Raw genomic sequence first — 25178 nt, 5'->3', positions numbered from 1 at the left:
TTGCAGAAATGTCATGGATTGCCTGAGGAATGCTCAAACGACACTCTGTTCGGCGTGCTCGAACGATGCTGAGCTCTTGCCGTCCAACGATTCAAGACTCTTCACGCTAAATCGAACCGCTGCGACGGATGGTGATCGGAAAGGAGAATTAGCAGCATAACGCGGAAGGTGCTTCTTGACTTAGACTTAGACTTAGACTTGACTTGCTTTTTCTGATAAAGATGCTCCTCGTTGTAATGTAATGCACGTGAGCCAACGACAAAAACTTGTCAATCAGCGCATTATAAGATTTTCTTTTTCTTTTTCTTTTTTGTGCACATCAACATGGCTTGTTAAATTATTTTCGAATCCCGAACTGCATCCGTGATTGGACGATCGACTTTTGTATCGATTCAACGGCACAGATTGCTTTGAAAAACCATGTAAACAAGAGGAATCGACGGTGGAGATGTTGGCCAAAATTCTCGTGGTGGGCTGGCAAACAAGTACCTTCATTTTTTCCCTCATCGTGCGTGGCAAATTTGAAAGCAAATGGGTCGCAATTTTGCTGAATGAAAATGATGTAACACTTAATTTGTTTCATTAACAAGATGTAATGGTAGTAATTGTATACATTAGTTTTCAGCCATTTATAAATTCAAAAGTCGATGGTTCATTTGGAATTCAAACTACATAACCTATTAAATTTGTGGCGTAACAAATCAATAAATTAAGACTTGGTTGAATGTACGCAACTTTTTCTTCAAACTTTATTTATTTGTGATTCCCATCTGTCCGTTGGGTTATCAAAGGCACAGACAAATAAGAAAACACCAAAAAGCAAGCAAAGCAAGGGTATTTCTCAAAAGGAAGTTAGAATAGATGTTAGGAGAGTGTCGGATGTCATGCTACCGATTGAAATTGTTTTCACATAAAGACATGAGCAAGTTCAATCCGTCAAGCATTCCCACTCTTCTTTCCGAGTGCCATCATGAGCCTCTTCTTTTTGTGAAACACAAACTGGTCCGAAAGGAAAAAGGGAAAAGCTTAGAGCAAGAACACAATCGGTAATGTTCACAGAAATGCCCACGTGAAAATTCCGTTCGAGAAGGCTGATATCCTCCAGTTGGAACTTAAGTGCAGCAGGGCCATCATTTGATCGAGAAATCAAGTAAGTCTAATAGTAGGGAACCATTTGGGATGCTTTGGAAAGAAAATGAAGATGAGGAGCTATTCAAGTCATACGTGAAACATGTTACTGAAATTTGCTTTTACAAATTGGATAAAATTAACTCTGAAACACCCTACCGTTAGAGCTATCATGAATATCTTTAACTGTTCTAAAAACTTGAACTGTTAGATGAAAGCGTAATTTAATAAATGAAATTATTAATTAGTCTATTTCATTGAAAAAGCCTTACAAATGACTCTGCTGTGCTTTTGGAAACTTTCCGTAAATTGACTATGACTTTTTCCATTATTTTCAATCTCAAGATAACATTTACACTCCGTTTGTTCCGTGCGGTTGCAAAAACATTTTTATCGGGTGCAAAGCAACAAATGATACAATGGGAGGTTCCGTGGACGTGGAGGTGGGAGGTGGTATTGTAAGAAGTTCAAATAACAATTACAATTTTCTACTTATTGTGTCCTCTAACACGTAAGACAGATTTTAAAATTTTCTTTTTGTTGTTTTTTTTTTTTGACAGAGCAACATGAGATAATGAATTGAAAGGTTTTACAGTATGTTTCTATTGTCTGGTAATTCAATTTTATTTTTTTTTTCTGATTTTATTATAATTTTTAAGCAGTTTGCTCCGACCATTCCATTCTCTATTACTTATGCGTACAATCGTTTCTTTAATGTCGATGATCTTCCATTATTTTTACAGTGTTCAACTTCAACTTGGGGGTCATATGACGTTGGGAATGTATCAAAGGGTGGCAAAATGACAACTGCATCACCGCTTCTCCATCCACGAAAAGCCGGCAAGTGTTACTCCGTCTACGTTTTTGCTTTCAGAACGGAATATTCTAAATGCTTTTGTCATATACATCCATACTTTACCCTGCAGACAGTTTAAATATGTATGTGGGGCATCCCCTTGCCTCTTTGCTCAATAACTTCCTAGTTGAAGTGAGAAAGGGAGACCATCCTGACTAAGTGGAATTTGTTGCGAGCTGAAAGAGGCCCAGCCAAATTTCCCTTGAGAAGAGAGAACCAAAAGCACCAAGTGAATGAAAAACCAGGAACCGAGATACTTTCTAGTCTTGGCAATTTCTTGTACTTGCAGTTCATTTGTACTTTGTTAAGTATTAGTAGATTCATAAATTAATTGAACGATATCGAGCTGCTAAAGTCTACTTAACCATGTAAGAAGAGGATTCTATTGTCATTGAACATGCATTGACATCACCAGCAACATTTCCTCCTCCCGCTCAAGAACATGAGAGAGGGAACAGAAAAATGACGGAGGGAACACGGAAGAAGGGAGAAAGAGATGGGGAGCAGGCAAAGAGTATGAAAAGCCGGAGAACGTAGTTTCTTTTCCTCATCCTCAACAGTGATCTCACTCACCTACAAGCCCCAGTAATCATTCCCTTCCCTCACCCGAAAGAAACTGACAAACTATAGTCATTATGCAGATGAGTCAACAAAACTAAAAGGCCAGTCAAACAAACAAATTATCAAGTAAACATGGACCTGGAAGTATAGTTGCAATAGGAGTTTCATTTAGGGGCTCATCATCACCATATCTCTCATCCTTTGGTTCGTTGCATGGCTGCTCATGTATAAAGCTTCTATCGATAAATTGAGGAGAGAGAGGCCCCTTTCCTTTTGTCTATGAGAATTCTGATAGAAGTATCGGAGGACATTACTGAACGTGTTCCACTAACTTTGATAGCAGATACTTGTGACAGGCTGTTTCTTTCAATTACAGCCAAAGCCATAGGAGAAATGGGTTGTTTTCCCTTGTTCGTGTTATTTTGCTGGACTGAAGAAGATTGGATTCCTTGCTGCTCAACCACAGGCTGGAACGAAGTTCCACCTAATTGAGAGTTTTGATTACTAGGAGAAGCTAAGCCCTGAGATCCTTGGTTTCTGAACCTGTCTTTTTAACGGGCGTTCAACCTCACGCACTAGTGCTACTTCCTCCAAGTCATCCTCCTTCAGAGTCAAAAAGAGAAGAACAAAGGTTATTTTAAAGATGGTCAAAAAATTGTAGTTACAATATGGAGTGGATCACATACATCTGCAGTACTTTTTCGCTTTTGCACCTCAACCTCTACAGCAGATCATAAACAAAGATTAGAAAAACGAGCAGGAAAGGAGGTGCAAAAGAGAGGAAACATTGATGAAGTAAATATAGACCAGGTCTGCGTATACTGCACCTTATCATTCTCCTCATCTAATATAGCATCTGCAAGAACTCTATAGTTTTCTTCTTCAATCAGCTCCCATTTTTTGTCATATACTTTCAGGAGTTTCTTCAGCACTGGCTTCAACTTGTCTTCACTGATTCTGATATCCCTCATTGCCATAAAGGCTGCCTTTACCCTGGGGTTAGGTGCCATAACTCTTCGAGCTCTTGGAAGTAAAGAGGGCTTACAATTGTTGGAAGAGCCTATATATCTGACTTGTGAGATACAAGCTTCAGAGACCTCCATATATAATTTCACAAAACACACAACTTCGAGTCAAAAAAGATCATACCAAGAAAAAATCAAAATGCTAGCCTGCAGTGACCTTTTAAAGCCATCAAAAGGTGCATTACCAAGAAGAACATTTAAAAGAAAAATTAAATAAACCAACAACACCAATTCTAAGTGAGACCAGAGCATGCATTCCATAAATGCTTTACAAAGCAAAAGCTGAAGAATGTGAAGACTCTGATCCCTCAAACTATCTTCCATTGCATTCTCATTCTTTCCCAATGCACCACGAGGCACAAGTGAAAAAGCTCAACCAGTTTAAATAAGCAAGTTTCATTTAAGCAATGAAAAATTAACATAAAGAGGTGCCAGAAGATGGGCATTACAAGACAACGAAGTGAAGCATGCTTCGAAAATATTGAATGAATTCTGATGACAATTGCCACTATGTTGACCATTTCTGTATATTCCTGTGAAAAGGGCCTGAGCACACATGGTTTATTGCCATGAGAGGGTTTGGGCAGATTCCTGCATGTTAATGAAAACTCCCAAAGTTCCACCCTTACCAAGTTACCAACAAATATAACAAGCACCAAAGTTCTACAGTAAATGCAAGGCCAAAAGGGTCAGCAAAAGTACTTTGCATAACAAATCCCCGGAAGAGAGTGTTGCCTCAAGTTTTTACAGAAATGCAAATGCAGTACCATTACACAGACTTTCCACCCAAAAGATCATCTCAATAAATGACCACACTTGAGACCGAACGTAGAGCTCAGAAACAGCTACACGCAGCTCGTTAGGCTTTCTCAAGGCAAAAGAGCTCCACCACCGAACAAAACCAGAGAACCCACATTTTCGACTAACCCGCTATCGACTTTCTCGCGCCCATGCGTTCGCCAGACCAGAGAGAGACCAAATGATCGGCAACCACTCTCCCCAAAAGCTCAAATGTACTAAGCAATTACAGCGAAACTAGACCTCTCCAGCGGAGACAAGCCAATCCTCGAACGACACGAAACTTTCGGGAGGAACAGCAATCGGTCGTTCGAACAAGCACCATCTCCCATCCCAAATGCAATCAAAAATCGAAAAGAAAAAGCTACGAGAAGGAGAGAGAGATTGAAGGGCGAGGCTTACCAGTCGCCGAAAAGGACAATGACATCTTCTTCGCCTTCTCTATATAAAACGCTTCCGAGAGGGAGACGAAGGACTCCGATTGGATTTCGGTTTTTTCAAAAACTACACCCGGAAAAGCATAGTCTTGTCCCTGCTTTGAATTCTCTTCCAATTCCCCTCGGCTCTGTTTGGCTCGCAATCCGGTGCTGCAAAACCCTGTTCGGTTGCTGGGGCAGATTTTTCCGTGGATGATCTGCAAATGCCAGTGGACCGGATCGTCCCGAACCGTGAAATCACACCCGATTTGGCTTTGAAGATCAAACCGAATCAGAGCATAAAAATTCGATCCGGCGAAATTAGAAATCGGACTAATTTATTTCATCCGCCCAAATTAAAAAATAATTCATTTTACAATCTGAACCGAAACGTGCGAAATTGCAACAATAAGTGCAGTTAAGTTTTCAAATCGCACAAAGGGAAAACATTTGAGTTGGCTAAAGCTTTCAAACAAAGCTTATGGAAGAGGTGCATCGTAGTTTGGACATCAGAGTTCAAATTGGACAAAGAAATATGTATGCTCATAACAATAAAAGTTGCAAAGCCAAACACAGTTTAATGAAACATGAAAAGGATAAAAATAATAAGAATATTATCACGTACATAAATAGACATGGGTTTGTGTCGTTTGACATAAAAAAAATCTTGAACTTTTTTTTTAAACTATAGTAATAAGACTTGCGAGAGAGTCATATGTTTCAAACAATCGTCATCTTCTTTATGTTGATTATCACGGAACATCTCGTCGACCTCTCTCCTAGAGTGGGCATTAGATTCTAAGAGAAGGCTCTCAATGGTTCTAAAAGCTTGGGAAGTTAAATAAAAAATCTCATTAGATTAAAATTTTAATTATAAATGCCATGCAATTAGTTTGGCTAGAATTTCTCTAATTATAAATGCTACATGAACTAAAAATGTTATTTTTGTGTAGAAAAATCTGCAGAATGAGAAGATTGGGTAGGTCCCAGGTTGAGTATTAGAACTTGCGGAGTAGATTTCAAGTTCTTAAATTTCGGAACTTGAAAGTATACAATAGGTTCCAAGGTTTCGGCTCATAGCACTGTGGACCCTCTGCATTGTGCAAGGTACCCTATAGAAAGGTATAAGATACCATATATAATGTTTGATAATTAAAATACATGCGTATTAAGAATTATCTATCATTTTCTCTTTTCCTTTATGAAATTTCATATCCAAATGTGCGAATGTCCTATTTGAACACCACTTTCAAAACCCATTGAAACAAATTTCCAACTCCATTTCACGCTTCCTTTCTATGTGAAGGGCTTGACTATGTCTACGATGATACGTTTTGGTTCATGCTCTCAATAGCTTTCATGTAAAACTTACATATTTACTTACTATCATTTTAATATTACGTTACCGCAAGGTCGGCCGGGTTTTAGGTGATCATTTTACTCCATCAAATTCATTATTCCTTGCCGTTAATTTCCAAATTCACATAATGCCGCATAAATTGATCTCCGCTGCTATGATGCTTCAACATAGATGACACTTAACAAGTGCGTCGTATTGTCGGAGGTTGTCTTGTAAGAAGTTCAAATAACAATTACAATTTGATTTACAATGGGCTCAATCCTATGAAGTACCATGGCCAAAGAACATTACATGAAGTACCGGGAGAGATACTATCTTCTACGTATTGGATCCTCTAACTAAAATTTAGTTCTTTTTTTTTTTTTTGTGTTTTGGTTGTCTGGTAAAATTTTATTCTCAGCCTGATTTTGGAAACGAACTCAAATATCTTCTACCCTTGACACACCCGCTAACTCAAATGTCAAATAAGTAAGAAATAAGACGGAGAAAGAGGGTGAGGACAGAGTTAAACTTGTGAATTCGGTTCTTGGATGGCTAAATTTGCCACGTGTTTTCTTGATTTTCCAAAAACCTTGTTTTCTCTATTTATACATAGAGGCCATGTTACTGGATGTCCAAGGTCATGGCAATTAACAATTAGTAAAGGGACTGGACCAGACCGTGTGGAAACGTGGGAAGTCATACCCTGGTTCAAGACCTTCTTTCCTTTCCTGGCTTCGCCAATAAGAGGGGATCGTAGGAAGGATAACACCGAGCGAACCGCGCCTGAAGTAGCCATTGTTGCTGTCTCTAAGCATTTCTTAGCCCCTCATATGCATTTCTCTATCATTGTTGCTGACTTCGATTTTGCCCACATTCATCTCGGTTGAAACTCGTTATGAGCCACTTCTCCCTCGTAAAAACCTCTGTTTCAGCAGCAGTTGCCACCTTCTCAATTCATGTATTCGGCAATAGTCGATGTTACAAACTGCTTTGCTAGCAAACAGAAGTCTTCCCGAGATCGATTTTTCTGCGATCAGAGCACTTGATAAAACTTCAAACTGAGGACCATGTTCTAGACTCATTTACCAAACTCATGAAACTCTTTTTCAAGAACCTTTGCTCGGACACGGTGAGTGCCGTTGTTGAAGGACTAGTACCACATGAAAGTATTGCCGCTTCCCGGGAACATCTGCAATTATAACAGTGAGTACTACTGCATTAATCCACTTAAAATGCAAGAACGCACCTATCAATTACCATGAGGATTGACGAGTTTAAGGCCCCAGCTCGTGTCCTCACAATGCCTCACATGGGCTCCATGGACTTTGCTCTGCGGCAGGGTGGGTCAGGAAGCTGTTCGATTCTCAGGCTTGTAATTGGTCGGTCATATCAAAGCAACTATGTCTGATATTTAACTCTTTACCAGAAGTCATCTAGACTGAAGCGAATTACATGATGGCAACTTCTGCAATAACTCCATTATTTGAGTGCACTAAGATTGGACCGATAACTTAGGAATGTTAGCAAATTCAATCTAACAAAGGCAATAATTTAGCATCTCTACCAGTGTGAAAAAAGTTGTGGAGCAAAGGATGATCAAGGCCGGTGCAAGCAGTTCATCCATGACATATACTTTCCTTCATGAGATTAGGTCGTTTTGATCCTCAAAAGTGAAGCTAAGACCGGCAATGACGGTCGTTTTGAGTTTAATTGTTGTCTTGCGTGGTGAACAATTAAACTTCCTTGTAATGTTCAAATCTGACCAATACCATTGCTGAGAATAAGCATCTTGACTTCTCAGATTGGAATCTGAAAGTGGCATTTGGTAAATGAGCCTCATTTCTTGAAGTCGTTCTCCGTCGTTCTCTGCTTCTTGTTTTAGCTTCCTCCTGCGGAGATATAGTACAAACATGGGTAAATTGAGAATTCAGAATATACACTGCATAGCCGACATTGCCATCATTCTAATATTTTAGATTTTTTTATTTTTCACAGTATGCTACTGCTTGTATTGTCTGGTGATTAGATTTTATTCTTTTCCCTGATTTTTTGGGGAGAAAATAGCTAGGAACTAAACATCTTTAAGGACAACTGCAAGACCGCCTCTCCGTTCACCATCCCGACTAGAGGTGTCAATGGTTCGGTTCGGTTCAGTTATTCAAATAACTGAACTGAACCGAACCATTAAGGAATATGCCTGAACTGAACCAAATTCCGTTCGAACTGAACCGAACCGAATTGAAAAACTCAGTTTGGTTCGGTTCGGTTCGGTTCAGTTTTCGGTTTCCTTTTTTTTATTTATTTTTTATTTATTTGTATTTTTGCTCTTCACTTTTCATGAAGATGGTTTCTAAAAATTCCATCAAACACCTAAATTTCACAAGGGGCCTCGGGAGCGTGGTTCCCAAATGGAGCCTGACTTGCATGAGAATTCAATTATACAAAAAATATTTTATTTAATAAAGTACTCGATCTCCCTTGTATATGAACCAACAATTTGACCGATCGAATTTCTTCACAGAAAAATCAAACTGGAGTTATGAATGTAACGCCTGAATGCTAGAGCAGAAAAATTATACAGAAGTTCAAATTGCCCTAAAGTTACTTGAAGACAGAACCAACTTTCGCATTACTATTTCTGTCTGCATCCTATTTTGAAACGCATCCTCCATGAGACCCTTCTTGGCTCCTCAAGCTCTGAATAGAGCTAAACGGCCTTCGGTATCATAGGAGACTAGTAAACAACAGAGCCATCAAGAGAACAGCACAAGCCATACACGACAATGCTGCACCCATACCCATCATCAGCTTCAACCCGATTCACATTATCAGGAAAATTCACAATGCTGTGTGGCACAGAAGTTACAAAGTGTAACTTTCTATCTCAAGAATTAGATAAATAGCAAGCAAACATTCCAGACTCAAAATTGTTTGCAAGTCAAAAGATACATGTCCAAACAGAAGAGCGGGAAATAGGTACATTCTGAGCTACTCCAATAAAACTCCTTGACCTGTCGACTTGGGAAGAATCCCTGCAATGTACAGGTCATGACAGAAAAAAAAAATTTCGACCATCCTAAGTGGGCACCCAACAGAAGGAGCCATAAATAATCGGATCTCTCCAGCCTTGCAGCATCCAGTTGCCGTCAACATCAAGCACAAAATCCTTCCATGCTTTCATCTTACCCCTGAACAACTTCATGAGGTCTTGGTCCACAGGAAGTGCCTTAATCCGAAGTCTTGCTTACAGTAGAATGATTCAAAGTCTTTCACTGCAAAAACCATTACAAATCCCATAGTGAGTAAACGCAGGTTCATCAAAGATTATAGACGATGCCCTGCAAAATCAATCTCGAATTTCCTACTAACTAAACTAAACCGCTCTAAGACAATCGCAGCTTTGCTAGGAGTCCATATAGCTTCGCTGCAAGTGTGGTGTTATGCCAAAGAATCGATATCAGTTTCCATATCAGTTTACTTCTGTCAGTTGTAATCTTTTTTTTTTTTTGGCTAATATGGGTATCAAGTGCAGCATAAGAGGAGAAAAGCAAATCTGCCCCTGTATGGTAATGAGAAGTGGTCTTACCAAGCTTTGTCCCAACAAGAACAATTGGGACACTAGGCGCGTAATGCTTTAGCTCGGGAATCCACTGGTAATCCCCATAAAGATTCTAAGGCAGCATTCAGGATCTGCAAGCAGGGTCCATGAAATACAATTTCATAGATAGCATAGCTAATTTTTTACCCAAAATATCCTCAATGCATCGAACAACAAACATGCACAGCAGCAACTTCCAAATTTAGACAAGCCATGAGACACAATCCCACCCCCACTGATACCACGTCAGATCAGTAGAAAGAACATGAGCATGAGTATCACAAGCAGCATTTGACATCGTATCGACCTCGAATTGCCTAAAAAATTTTAGATAAATCACAGTTCCATCCCAAAGTCAAATCTCAACAATGACGAATCACCTCACCATCACACAGCCCAAATTAAATCAATGAAAATCAGATTTTATTCCCAAAAATAACCCGGGAACCGAGGTTCAATCTTACGTTGTCATGATCCAGAGTCTCTGATTTTTGGAGTTGGAGCTGGAGTTGGGCAGATGCAGCTTACCCAAAACCATGTCTTGTTGATTAAAATCGAATCGGTTCTCAACTACCTGTACGTGAAAATCCCGTCAATGAGGACCGTTACAAATTAATCTACATGAACGATGGAAAAGGGTCACAGTACAGTCTGACAGAGAGTATGTACGCGTCATACCGCTTCCCCAGCTTTCGTAAGAGCTCCACCGGATCTACGGCACCGGTCACCGTCAGCTTCTTGTTGCTCCTGCTCTGGCTAATCCTACAATTACCTGCACATAAGTAGCGAGATTCACACTCCGTATTGACTCGGTCAAATATTGAGATCTCGGGGTTTGTTCTTTCACAAGAAATAGAGAGACCGAGGCGAGAAGAAAGCTTCATCTGATCTATACCTGCATATTCAAAGACTATGTCCCTGGCCGTTCTCCATTCTTTTTCATCGAACAAATCCAGCTTGAACTCCACCTCCTGTCACCACCAAAAACAAAAATGCAGCAACGTCGAAATGTATTATTTACAAAACCAGCTTTCCTTTTCCTTTTCATTCGACTCCAAACGGCAGTGGAGATAATTGACAAATGTAAGGACAAACATCAGCAACCCCAAGTTACACCCACACACAAAAAAAAAAAAAAAGGACCCAAAGTTTCCAAAATCGAAATTAAGCAGATCTAAACCCTAACCCTAACCTATCAAGGACGTGGGGGAGGGGGATATCGCTGTTCCTCTCCGCTGCTGCTCAAAATATGTATAAATTAAAATTAGGTCAAATCCCCCCAAGCAAATCCCAGATGACAACACAGAGAGAGAGAGAAGATCCGGACCCTGAATTGATCCGGGCAACTAGCAACAAGTGCAGAAGAAACCCTAGACCCACCAGAGATTTGGGTGTGGTGGGGAAGAAATCAACAACTATCCAGACAAGAACAGATTAACAACACAAGAAATATTCCCCTCCCCTGCGACAAAAAGAAACAGAGCAATCAAAGGAAACCCTAGAAGCGCACCCGCTGTCACCAAGAACGACGATCTTGAGCACTGTTCGCCTGCCTGCGACACCAAGATACAGAGACAAACTGACGTCGTCCTCTTGCACGTGTGTCCGAACGAGAGAGAGTATGATGGAGATTGGAGAGTAGGCTCGTTCGAATGCGATGGAGATTGGAAAGTGGGTGTTGGAGACGAAGACGACCGGACGAGAGACGAGAGACCTCAATTGATGGAGTTTGGGCTGCTATCGTCGTTTTAGTGTTTGGGCTTTTCATGGATCCACGTTCACTAATTGAATCGAACTGTACCCGAACTGAAAATATCTGAACTGGAAATTTTTTTTTTGGTTTTTTCTGCTATCTGAACCAAAAACTGAACTGAACTGAAAATATGCGAAATTTCAGTTCAGTTCAGTTCAATTCAATTTTTGGTTCAGTTTGTGGTGCAGTTTTGACACCCCTAATCCCGACCACTTGGACCCGCCACCCCCGGCAAAACCAGAAAGTATTACTCCATCTACTTCTTTGCTAACGGCGACCATTGCTCTAAGGGTCAAAAAGTAACTTTGTAACGTTAATGCGGAAATTGACAATATCTTGTAATTTAAGTCTATGCGAAATCATCCAAATAAATAAATGAGGAACCATAAAAGACACTATAGATTTACGTGATTCGGTCCTTAGTGTCGGTACCTACTCCCCAGGGAGAGCCAGTAGCAAATCATCCACCGATAATCGGAAAATTGGAACTACAATTACTCATACACTAGAGTGTTTTCCACACCTAGATTAAGCCCAAAACCAAGCTGTGTAAAGAAACAACTCAAATCAAATGCAGAATTCACAGCACAAATCCTCCATGCGTCTGGAGCTTTCTTATGTACGACCCAAAGAAACGCTCCACTCTGTGCAGCTTGATAAAGGACTTCAATATGTGGCCGGATTAAGAAAGTCTCCTGTGTAGAAAAAATCTCGAGTATATACATTGACCAATTACTGAAGATCTCCTCCCTTATGCGACTTGAACGAAGGCGTCCACTTTTCACACACAAACTCAAGCTCGGGATATAATTTAAGAGTAGCGGTCATCATCAGTGGAACTTCCGATGACCTGACTTCCTTTCCAGCTAGTTCCCGCGACTGTCAGCCCCAACCACCCGCGCCAGCACATCTCCGCCCCCACCCAGAAGCAAGGCTTCATCTCCAGGTGCCACACTGCTAGTCCTGCTCATGTCCATTGCCATAAGCTTATCATGTCAGTTCATAAAACATGAGGATCATTATTTCCACAAGATATACGTGGCTTCCTCTCACAATTTCAGCATGATTAACACGAAGAAAATCACTTAGACTTGTAATAGTTCATAAGTTTTCTTGAAAAATATATGGTTCTCTTATGAAATTCCAAAATCCGGCTCTATTTGCAGTTCCTATGAAGACCGAGACTATTGACAGATTTTGAAGCAGCAGGAGACAAAAACTCGCATACTGGAAAGTCGGAAACAGAGCATCACTAGAAAAAAAATCCTCATTGGCATGGCAAAGAAATCCAAGCATTGGAATGACCAACAGGCTAAGCGGTGTAAATCTTGTTAGGATTAAAACCCAACGAATATACAGTTCAACGAGGAATTTACAATGACAATGATTCTGTGAACTCACTATTGCAGATTAGCAGTATATCGGATTCACACCCTATACGAAATCAGCTTCAAAGAACCCGGCGAATTCTGTGGTTCAAGAGCGCCATGATCCAGCAAAATGATCTCTCTCCTTTGCCTATGTGTTTTTGCACTTTGCCTCCAGAACCATCCTTAATAATCCACATGTTAATAAGTAAATTGCCTTGAGAAGTCATATGAGAACAGACAAAAGAGAGAATTACAGTTCAAATACACCGTATCAACATTGCATATAAACCAGTATGCCAGGAATCAAGCAGAAGACAGGAGTTTGACTTGCCCTATAGAGAAAGAGCACGTTATAAATGACCTGCAAGCAAGCACAGCCACCTTCAAATACACAACTTGCACAAAAATTAAATTCTGGTTCTCCATAGGATGCCGAGGATGAAGAATCACAGTTGATGACACATGACAAATTATTTTTTAAAAAGTCACACTAATGACAATCCAGTCCTCCAACAAGGGCTGCCAGTTACATTCCTACCATGATCGACAGAGTTTTCATTCCAACTAAGAAACATGAATCACTTGGTAATGTACAAAGAACAATCACTCACAGATGATTCACCAAGACTGCCAGCTGCATTCCTGCTGTTATCAAGACTAAGATTTTGCCTTCATAATGGTTCATATTCAACTGTATCAGGGTTCTCAAGCACAATAAGTCCGGTAGTATTCCCAGGGAAGTGGAACCATAGATGTCCAATATTACCAGTAATTCCAGCCCCGTAGAAGCCACCAATTTCAACTCAACTCTTGCAGATGGCAGCATGAAATTCCCCCAATTTCTTTAAACTAGACATGTCTGGTAACCTTTCAATAGATGTGCAACCAGATATATCCAACCTTTCCAGTAAATCCAACCTGTCAAGACTGTGAAGTTAAAACTACACTCCAGCAATTTCCAGCAAAGAATTCCTTTGAATAGATTCTCGCATTTGGCAACATCTAATTCTTTTAGACTCTTTAAACTTGAAAGGTCAAGTATTGAATGGACATGCAAACAGAGACATTCGAACTTACCAGCTTACAATTTGCAACACATACTACCCTTAGATATTTTGAACTCGAAAGGTCATTGTGCAATGGACATGCATCTGGAGATGTTTAAGTTTTCCAAGGATTCTACCCTGTGAAGATCTCGAATTTCAACTAGATTATCACAGTTTGCAGCAAAGAATTCCCTCAGACTCTTCAAACTTGAAAGTCGAGTGATTGTTGAATGGACGTGCACCCATAGACTACCACCAACAACTCCAACCCATCAAGGCCATAAAATTCAGTTACTGCAATTCGCAGCCCACAAAACATGTTTCAAAATCAAAATGTCCAGTATGCCTGAGATGACTATGGTCGATGGGATTTCTTAGAGAGCTGCCCGTTCTTCCACCGTATCAACATCGCATATAAACCAGTACGCCAGGAATCAAACAGAAGACAGGAGTTTAACTTGCCATGTAGAGAAAGAACACGTTATAAATGACCTGCAAGCAAGCACAACAACCTTTAAATACAGAACTTGCATAAAAATTATAATCTCAAAAATTCTGGTTCATGACACACGACAAATTATTTTTTAAAAAGTCATGCCTATGACAATCTAGTCCTCCAACAAGGGCTGCCAGCTACATTCCTACCATGATCAACAGAGTTTTCATTCCAACTAAGAAACATGAATCACTCGGTAATATACAAAGAAGAATCACTCACAGATGATCACCGGGACTGCCAGCTTCATTCCTGCCATTATCGAGATAAGATTTTGGCTTCATAATGGTTGATGTTCAACTGACTCAGCCGCGCAAAGTTGTTATCTTTCGAGCAGTTCATTAATTAGAATTAGTCAAAGCACAAAGGAATCGTCTTTTGCCATTTCGCTATCAAAGATAAGCACACCCCAAAGCAAAGCAAAAGCAATCCCGCAAAAAATAAGACAAACCCCCAACTTGTGCTACAGTGAAGAAAAGTAGGAACCACTAAGGAAAGTACACATCAATACGTGCTTACTGATTCCTCTGTTTTCAATCAAAGTATGCTCCGTTTTTCATCACTTTCGATTTCAATCCGCGTCCCCTTTATCAACTTTTCTCACGTCAATAAAGGCCATGGAGAGAGACACATACAGCTCGATACTCAACCCGCACAAAGTTCTCAGTCTTCTTTTGAGCATTTTCATTATCAGAGTTAACCAAAGAACAGGAGATCATCTTTTGTCATTTTGCTGTTAGACCAAAGGAGGGAAGAAAATGAGAGGAAAAAGCAGCAGCAAATACAAAACCCGTCTTTTTAGCGTCAATGTGAAACGCACTGGTCCAAAAGGAAAAAAAAAATAGTATGTTCACAGAAACGCCCGTGTGAAAGTTTTGTTCGAGAAGGCTCATTTCCCTCCGATTGGATCGAGAAACCAAGTAAGTCCAATAGTAGGGAGCTGTTTGGGAGCGTGCAATAGATGCTTTGGCAAGAAAATGAAGATGAGGAGCTGTTCAAGTCATACGTGAAAGAATGCCGGGAACCAATAAGGAAGTACGTACACATTAGTACGGGCTATACTAATTCCTCTATTTCCAATCGAAGTTGCTCTCTTCTCGTCGGTTTCAATTTGCAGGTTTTTATTTGAAAAAACAAGAGCACTTAGAGTCTTTATTTAAAAATTTTCCCTCCGTTAATTAAAATGCTTCAAATATATTCAACATTATTCTTGTCTTTAATATTGGATGAGCTATACTTGGGAGCGTTATCCATCAAGCGTTAAAATTACAAAAATAAAATATTTATCGAGTTGATATGCAATCTTGCTAGTAAAGAGATTGAGGTGAAGATGCTAATATCACAACTGCAGGATTCGATTGCTGCCCTCTATAAAAAGACATAGCAAAAATCAAATAAAAGGGAGTTAGAGATAGGATTGATAAAAAAAAAAAAAATCGACAGTGTTTTTTTTTTTTTGGTCGAAACAGTGTTAAAAATATGATTTGTATAAAAATTTTAATCGAATTGTCTTTTTGGTCATATTTTAATGGAAATTGAATCCCGAGCGATATCACTAATTGGTCAACCGACTTTTGTTGAGCAGACCCGGTCAACATCACTAATAAAAGAGTATTATCCTATTTCGACTGATTGAACTCGAGGAATCGGCACCATTTCGGTCAGACTTGCATCGAGAGACTTCAAAAAAATATGCTTTAAGTAGTCGACTCGATAGTTATCGAAAGAGTGATGCTCCCAGGCTTCGACTCCAACGGATATTATCGGGTGCATCGAGGTCATAGAAGCCCCAGTGCACCACATTGGCGCAATCCTAATGTCACGTGGGTCTCGTGTGGGTCCCATCAAAATTAGATGTCATATCTTATTTGGCCGAATGAAAATGACGTTATACTCAATAAATACAAAAACTTCGTAAACAATGATAAGATGTACTACTTATTTGCTTTAATATGCAGTCTGACTCTCCATAAAATGGAGGTCTTTAAACCTACTTTTAAAATACTGAGGTTTCGGCCATTTGTAATTACAAACTTAATGATTCCTTAGGTGTGAACTGCATTTCGAAATATGCAACATCAATATTTTGAATTAAAAACGTATCAAATTTGTGGAGTACCAAATCTTTTTATATCAAAATAACACTTCATACACTTCCTCGAAATACAAGAGAGGATTAGTGCGGTTCAATTGCAAACCAAGACAAATCTCAGAAAACTTCAAACCAAAACAAGCTCCAAAAAATAAGAGAAATCGTCAGAACAAAGTTATAGATCACACGCTCAAAGAGCAGATTTATGATTTCTTCACACCAAAATCGATGGCTAACTACCGAATTCGTCTTTAATAATGAGCACACAATAAGATATCTATTTATTGCTACGGCTTTGCGCGCCTAGCATTGGCATCCCTAGCATCATCATTGAGAAGAGTAAAAAGGTTAAATGAGCGCAGATCCGACATCCGTGAAAGCGAAATCTTCATGAAGCTCTTTTGATCTTTTTTGAAACTTGACTTGTTCACCAACGAAATCCGAGGAATGCTAAATCCCAACCACATACACTCAAAAAACCCAAATCTAGACTAGAATGGGAGATAGAAGCTTTAGATCTAGACTAAATGGAAAGAGAACATCTCCCAAACGGAAGGAAAGTAAGAAAAGGAAATAGAAAATCAAAGCAATCTAAAAAGGGGAGGGAGGGAGAGATCTAACACAAACTCCCCCCTCAATAGAGGTTGAAAAAGAAGGAGTGTGAAAATAAGAGGGAGAGAAGAGAAGAGGAGAGAGTTTGAGTTAGATCTCTCCCGTCCTCCCCTTTTTTAGACTGTTTGGGGGCTGGGTTCTTTTTGGGGGGTTTTTGTGGAGTACTAAATCAATAAATTAAAACTTGGTTGAAAGTGTGCAACTTCTTTCTTCAGATTTAATTATTTGTGATTGGTTAATTATAATTAATTCGAGGAGGGATATCGAAGTGACCGGGACGGAGGCATAATAACTATGAAATAAGCATGGTGTGGCATGGAGAAGCCTAGTTTCGGGAGAGATTTATTTTGGAATTAGATTTTTATCTTGAGTAATAAACTCATCACAGTTCCTCTCGACTCTCGCATATTGTCTAACTAGTATATCAAAACTAGAATGACTTTCTTATTCAATGTGATTGACTAGTGCTTGTTAAGTATTGATTAAGGAGATCTAATCATGTGAATTTCATATGGGCTGTACATTTCCAATGTCTCTCTTTTATTAACAAGACTAATGTGCACCAAACTTCATGCATTTGATTACCGTTCTATTCATCTCATGAGAATCGTGATGTACACGAATACAAACTACTGAAGAAAGAAAGAACAAAAAGATTGAGATGGGACCATTAATATCGTGCTTTTGTGCATGGCAACTCTGCAATTCTCCTGTTAGCCATATGACGCAAGTGTTTTAATGTCAGTAATTAGCGTTGCCAGTTGTTCGGGGGTTGGAGGATGAAATCCGGTCGGAGAGGGAGAGGCCGAGCAGGGGAGAGGGAGGATCAGCCGGGCAGGGGTGGGTCTTGCGGTGGAGGGGATGGTCTCGAGCTTGTCAATGGTAGATTTGCAAGCGGGGACGACGTGTGAATGCACTGAGAGTGAGAGGGTCGAAGAGAGCCCTAACAAGATCTAGGTGTGAGAAACTAACCAGCCTCTTTCGATGGAGAGTAAGGTACCCATTATCAGTGCTCCCATTCCTTCACAATTCTCTTTGTGTGCATTGATAGCATCTCCGAATCTCCCCATAAGATATCGCACTTGCGAGGGTTCCACTTTGTAAAATATGGGCAACACTCTTTGCCCTCTGGTTCTCTTGCACTCCAATATTTGAGTTAGCTCATGGAGGCACCATTTATTGGAAGCACAATCCTCTGAGATGATCAGGATCGAGATCTTAGACTATGTAATACTACGTAGAAGCTCCAGACCAATCGCCTCACTGTGAACACATGAATTCCTGCATCGACAAGGCAAGTGTAGAGATAATCGGTGAAGCCTTGGCTGGTGTCTTTCCCTCTAAAGCTCAAGAAGACTTCCTAATTATTTCCTTTCGGCTTTTTGGTTCTGCCTTCATAGTCACCCGCACTAGGAGAGGTCGATGAGGAAGACGCCTCGTACATCGGATCTTCTAAATGAGTGTTTGGTGGAGCAAATGCCTCAAAGCCAGTACAAGAAATTGAGGAAGACGCCCACCATATCGGATCTCTCTGTTCGACATGCTTGAGCAATGCTAAGCCCCTAGCCGAGGCTTGGCAACCCTCGCGGGCCATGCCCCAGCACCGCCGGCCATTGCCGACAATGGTGGGGAGGGGGGGCTTGTGAAAGCCCTCGCTGCCTAGTAACCAGAATTGTTTTTTTCTTTTTTCTTAAATTTTGAGCTTATTTTTAATTTTATTTTACATAAAATTTGTATTTTAAACGAAATTAATTTTTAACTAATTTTTAAATTTCATTTATTTTAAAGTGTAGAAGTCCCCGTGGTAGCCCACGTGGATTTATTTTTTTAAATATCATTTTAAATTAAAAAATTTATTATTGATGGCACGTGGCAGTTTTGGCCGGAGTATTTGGTTGGAGACACCAAAGTGATCCTTTTATCTCCAATTTGGTACTCAAGTGATCCGACAGAAACTTTTGGCTCCGAAGTAATTTCCGTACACAACTTTTGATATTAAAAGTATTCTTTTTCGGGAATTCCAGATCTGGGAATTTCAGAAATGTCATGGATTACCTGAGGAATGCTCGGACAACACTCTGTTCGGCGTGCTTGAATGACGCTTTGCTCTTGCCGTCCAACGATTCGGGACTCTTCATGCTATATCGAACCGCTGCGATGGATGGTGATTGGAAAGGAGGATTAGCAGCATAACCCGGAAGGTGCTTCTCGACTTAGAACTGACTTGCTGTTTCTGTTAACAAAAAAAGATAGAGAAGAAAAAGTATGCAAAACGCACATGAGCCAACGACAAAACAGGACTCTTCACGCTCTATGATTTTTTTTTCCCTTTTTTCTGCACATCAACATGGCCTTTTTGAATTATTTTTGAATACTGACAAAAAAAAAAAACCTATTTTTGAATCCCGAACTACATCCGTAATTGGTCGAGCAACTTCTGTTGAGCAGACTCGGTCAACGTGCTCCCCGACCCACCAGAGGCAAGTGGAGTTCATGACTAAGATCAACCAAGGATGTAACAATTCAACGACGTAGATTGCTTTGAAAAACCACCTAAACAAGTAGAGTCGACGGTGGAGATGTTAGCTGAAATTCTCGTGGTGGGCTGGCCAGCAACTTCTTTTTCCCCTCGTCGTGCATCGCAAATTTGCATGCAAATGGGTCGCGAATTTGCTGAATGAAATGATGTGATACTTAATTTGTTTCATTAACAAGATGTAGTAGTAGTAATAATAGTCGTTTGCTTTAATTTCTAGTCTAACTCCCGATAAAAAGGAGACGTTTGAGCTTACTTTTATCTAGTATACAATTATTTTTAGCCATTTATAAATTCAAAAGTCGATGGTTCATTTGGAATTCAAACTACATCACCAATTAAATTTGTAGAGTAACAAATCAATAAATTAAGACTTGGTTGAATGTATGCAACTCTTTCTTCAGATTTTATTTTTCCGTGATTCCCATATGCTCGCGGGTCACTCATCACAGGCCCGGATAGAGAATCGGATCATATCATTCTCATACACACTCTACTCCTCACGGGGTTCGTGCGAGTCCCACACCACCAAGTTGTTGCCTTTTGAGCAGTTCATTAATCATAATTGATCTCACATTTGGTTCGCTATTAAACCAGTGCTGCTGTGAAGAAAATGATAGAAAAAGCAACATTGTAAAAGAGACCAGACACCCAACATAGACCCAGCCCGCACAAAGTTTCTGTCTTTTGGGCAGAGTTCATTATCAGAGTTAATCAAAGCACAGGAGATCATCTTTTGTCATTTCGCTGTCAGACCAGAGGAGGGAGGAAACTGAGAGGAAAAGCAGCAGCAAATATGAAAGCACCAAAAAGCAAGCAAAGCAAAAGTATTTAGTTCAATTGAAGTGGGAAAAGTAAAAGGAACATTTCTCAAAAGGAAGTTAGAATCGATGTTACGAGAGAGCTTCGGATGTCAGCCACCACCGATTGAAGTTGTTTTCAAACAAAGACATAAGCAAGTTCAATCCGTCAAGCATTCCCACTCTTCTTTCCCAGTCTCCATCCAAAGCCATCATCAACCTCTTCTTTTTAGCGTCAATGTGAAACCCAACTGGTCCAAAAGAGAAACATGAGGAAAAGCTTGAAGCACCAACACAATCAGCATGTTCATTGCAACGCCCGTGTGAAAGTTTTGTTCGAGAATCTTTTAATTAGTCTGCTTCATTGAAAAAGCCATAAAATGACTCCGCTGTGCTTTTGGAAACTTCCCGTAAATTGACTATGACGTTTTCCATTATTTTCAATCTCAGCATAACATTTACGCCCCAATTGTTCCGAGCAGCTGCAAAAACATTTTTATCGAGTGCAAAAGCAACGAATGATACAATGGGAGGTTCTGTAGACGTGGAGATGGGAGGTGGTATCGTAAGAAGTTCAAATAACAATTACGATTTCCTACTTATTGTATCCTCTAGCATGTAAAACAGATTTTAGATTTTTTCTTTTATTATTATTATTTTTGGACAGATTTTAGATTTTTCTTTTATTATTATTTAATGAAATGAAAGGCTATAAAGTGTGTTTCGATTGTCTGGTAATCCAATTTTATTTTTGCTTCTGATTTTATTATAATTTTAAAGCAATTTACTCCGACCATTCCATTCTTTATTACTTATACATGCAACCGTTTCTTTAATGCCGATGATCTTCCGGTATTTTTACAGTGTTCAACTTCAACTTGGGGGTCCCATGACATTGAGAATGTGTCAAAGGGTGACAAAATGACAACTGTACCACCGCTTCTCCACCCTCGAAAGGTCGGCGAGTGTTACTCCGTCTACATTTTTCCTTTTAGAACGGCATATTCTAAATGCTTTTGTCATATAGATCGATACTTTGCCCTGCAGACAGTTTAAGTATGTATGAGGGGCACCCCCTTGCCTCTTTGCTCAACAACTTCCTAGTTGAAGTGACAAGGGAGACTATCCTGACTTAAGTGGAATTAGTTGCGAGCTGAAAGAGGCCCAGCCAAATTTCCCTTGAAAAGAGAGAACCAAAAGCACCAAGTGAATGAAAAACCAGGAACCGTATGTACTAGTCTTTGTTAAGTAGTTAGTAGATCCATAAATTAATTGAAAGATATCGAGCTGCTAAAGTCTACTTAACCATATAAGAAGAGGATTCTATTGTCATTGAACATGCGTAGACATCACCGGCAGCATTTCCTTCTGCTCAAGAACACAGGAGAGGGAACAGAAAAATGATGGAGGGAACATGAAAGAAAGAGATGGGGAGCAGGCAAAGGGTATGAAAAGCCAGAGAATGTAGTTCCTTTTCCTCGTCCTCAACAATGATCTAACTCACCTACAAGCCCCAGTAATCATTCCCTTCCCTCACCCGAAAGAAACTGACAAACTATAGTCATTATGCAGATGAGTCAACAAAACTAAAAGGCCAGTCAAACAAACAAATTATCAAGTAAACATGAACCTGGAAGTATAGTTGCAATAGGAGTTCCATTTAGGGGCTCACCATCACCATATGTCTCATCCTTTGCTTCGTTGCACGGCCTCTCATGTATAAAGCTTCTATCGGTAAAATGGGGAGAGAGAGGCCCCTCTCCTTTGTCTATGAGAATTCTGATAGAAGTATCGGAGGACATTACTGAACCACTAGCTTTAATAGTAGATAGCAGTGACAGGTTGTTTCTTTCAATTACAGCCAAAGTCATGGGAGAAATGGGTTGTTTTCCCTTGTCCATGTTACTTTGCTGGACTGAAGAAGATTGGATTTCTTGCTGCTCAACCACAGGCTGGAACGAAATTCCATCTAATTGGGAGTTTCGATTACTAGGAGAAGCTAACCCCTGAGATTATTGGTTTCTCAACCTCAGTCTTTTTAACGGGCGTTCAACCTCATGCATTTGTGTTTCTTCCTCCAAGTCATCCTCCTTCAGAGCCAAATAGAGAAGAACAGAGGTTATTTTAAAGATGGTCAAAAAGTTGTAGTTACAATATGGAGTGGATCACATACACCTGCAGTACTTTTTCGCTTTTGCACCTCAACCTCTACAGCAGATCATAAACAAAGATTAGAAAAACAAGCAGGAAAGGAGGTGCAAAAGAGAGGGAAACATTGATGAAGTAAATAGAGACCAGTTCTGCATATACTGCACCTTATCATCCTCCTCATCGAATATAGCATCTGCAAGAACTCTATAGTTTTCTTCTTCAATCAGCTCCCATTTTTTGTCATATACTTTCAGGAGTTTCTTCAGCACTGGCTTCAACTTGTCTTCACTGATTCTGATATCCCTCATTGCCATAAAGGCTGCCTTTACTCTGGGGTTAGGTGCCATAACTCTTCGAGCTCTTGGAAGTAAAGAGGGCTTACAATTGTTGGAAGAGCCTACATATCTGAATTGTGAGATAAAGGCTTCAGAGAGTTACATATATAATTTCACAAAACACACAACTTCGAGTCAGAAAAGATCATACCAAGAAAAAATCAAAATGCTAGCCTGAAGTGAACTTTTAAAGCCATCAAAAGGTGCATTACGAAGAAGAACATTTAAAAGAAAAATGAAATAAGCCAACAACACCAATACTAAGTGAGACCAGAGCATGCATTCCATAAATGCTTTACAAAGCAAAAGCTGAAGAATGTGAAGACTCTGATCCCTCAAACTATCTTCCATTGCATTCTCATTCTTTCCCAATGCACCACGAGGCACGAGTGAAAAAGCTCAACCAGTTTAAATAAGCAAGTTTCATTTACGCAATGAAAAATTAACATAAAGAGGTGCCAGAAGATAGGCATTAAAAGACAATGAAGTGAAGCATGTTTCGAAAATATTAAATGAATTCTGATGACAATTGTGACAATATTGACCATTTCTGTATGTTCGTGTGAAAAGGGTATCCTGAGCACACATGGCTTATTGCCACGAGGGTGTTGGGGCAGATTCCTGTATGTTAATGAAAATTCCCAAAGTTGCTTTCGATCTTTTTGCAACACATTAAAGCCGGACTATTTCCACGCTTACCAAGTTACCAACAAATATAACACGAACCAAAGTTCTACAGTAAATGCAAGGCCAAAAGGGTCAGCAAAAGTACTTTGCATAACAAATCCCCGGAAGAGTGTTGCCTCAAGTTTTTACAGAAATGTAACTGCAGTACCATAACACAGACTTTCCACCCAAAAGATCATCTCAATAAACGACCACACTTGAGACCGAACGTAGAGCTCAGAAACAGCTACACGCAGCTCGTTAGGCTTTCTCAAGGCAAAAGAGCTCCACCACCGAACAAAACCAGAGAACCCACATTTTCGACTAACCCGCTATCGACTTTCTCGCGCGCATGCGTTCGCCAGACCAGAGAGAGACCAAATGATCGGCAACCACCCTCCCCAAAAGCTCAAATGTACTAAGCAATTACAGCGAAACTAGACCTCTCCAGCGGAGACAACCCAACCCACGAACGACACGAAACTTTCGGGAGGAACAGCAATCGGTCGTTCGAACAAGCACCATCTCCCATCCCAAATGCAAGCAAAAATCGAAAAGAGAAAGCTACGAGAAGGAGAGAAAGACTGAAGGGCGAGGCTTACCAGTTCATGCGCAGAGTGGGAGTCTAATAGGGTACCAACAGCAGTGGCCACACTCGCCAAAAAGGACACTTAAACATTTTCTTCCCCTTGTCTATATAAAACGCTTCCGAGAGGAAGACGAAGGACACTGATTGGATTTCCGTTTTTTGAAAACCTACACCAGGAAAAGTATAGTCTTGTCCCTGCTTTAAATTCTCTTCCAATTCCCGGTCTAACTCCCCTCGGCTCTGTTTGGCTCGCAATCCGGTGGTGCAAAGTGCAAGCCCTGTTTGGTTGCTGGAGCAGGTTTTTCCGTGGATGATGTGAAAATGCCAGTGAACCGGATCGTCCCGAACCGTAAAATCACACCCGGTTTGGCTTTGAAGATCAAACCGAATCGGACTAATTTATTTCACCCGGCTAAATTAAAAAACAATTCATTTTACAATCGAAACCGAAACGAATCAAATTGCAATAATCAGTGCAGTTAAGTTTTCAAATCGCACAAGGCTCATGGAAGAAGTGCATCGTAGTTTGGACATCAGGGTTCAAAAATTTGGACAAAGAAATGTGTATGCTCATAACAATAAAAGTTGCAAAGCCAAACACAGTCTAATGAAACATGAAAAGGATAAAAATAATAAGAATATTATCACGTACATAAACAGATATGGGTTTGTGTAGTTTGACATAAAAAAAAATCTCAAACTTTTTTTTTAAACTATAGTAATAAGACTTGCGAGAGAGTCGTGTGTTTCAAACAATCATCATCTTCTTTATGTTGATTATCATATCACGGAACATCTCGTCGACCTCTCTCCTCTCTCTCCCGGAGTTGGCATTAAATTCTAAGAGGCGGCTCTCAATGATCCTAAAAGCTTGGGAAGTTAAATAAAGAATCCAGAAAAACTTGAACTCTCGATCTTCAACTCTGTTAAGGTTTGAGTTTTTATGGGATAATGACCAACTACCTTCGGAACGATCCGTCAACTCAGATTAGCTTGGCCAGACATCTA

The 25178-nt window shown here is 40.0% G+C and overlaps 4 protein-coding genes across 7 annotated transcripts in view; all 4 read right to left on the bottom strand.

Moving 5' to 3' along the window:
• The window catches only part of LOC115726773 (disease resistance protein L6-like), a 40546-nt gene that overhangs the window by 5138 nt on the left and 10230 nt on the right, over positions 1-25178 (bottom strand). The window lies entirely within an intron of this gene.
• The window catches only part of LOC115726777 (disease resistance protein L6-like), a 46517-nt gene that overhangs the window by 12987 nt on the left and 8352 nt on the right, over positions 1-25178 (bottom strand). Inside the window, exon 3 of the mRNA XM_048281954.1 lies at positions 12879-13029. Coding sequence (XP_048137911.1) covers positions 12928-13029 — 102 coding nt within the window. The 3' untranslated portion in view covers positions 12879-12927. The remainder of the gene's footprint in view (positions 1-12878; positions 13030-25178) is intronic.
• Positions 3050-4103, bottom strand: LOC115726770 (probable inactive histone-lysine N-methyltransferase SUVR2). The gene is made up of 3 exons (XM_048282584.1): positions 3373-4103; positions 3232-3264; positions 3050-3148 (listed from the first exon to the last, which is right to left on the bottom strand). Exons 1-3 carry the CDS (start codon positions 3646-3648, stop codon positions 3050-3052), a joined length of 408 nt encoding a protein of 135 aa, XP_048138541.1. The 5' UTR covers positions 3649-4103.
• LOC115730993 (probable inactive histone-lysine N-methyltransferase SUVR2) overlaps positions 11975-25178 on the bottom strand; it is a 58311-nt gene continuing 45107 nt past the window's right edge. For 2 of the 4 annotated variants that reach the window (XM_048281949.1, XM_048281947.1), the window contains exon 5: positions 11977-12440. In XM_048281949.1, the coding sequence (XP_048137906.1) occupies positions 12289-12440 (152 nt within the window). In that variant the 3' untranslated portion in view covers positions 11977-12288. Of the gene's footprint in view, positions 12441-25178 lie in introns of all 4 variants that reach the window. The other 2 variants (XM_048281946.1, XM_048281948.1) reach the window with 2 other exon arrangements.

Source organism: Rhodamnia argentea, chromosome 7, assembly GCF_020921035.1.
Source record: "Rhodamnia argentea isolate NSW1041297 chromosome 7, ASM2092103v1, whole genome shotgun sequence".
NCBI lineage: Eukaryota > Viridiplantae > Streptophyta > Magnoliopsida > Myrtales > Myrtaceae > Rhodamnia > Rhodamnia argentea.
This window is presented reverse-complemented; position numbering and strand designations above follow the sequence as displayed.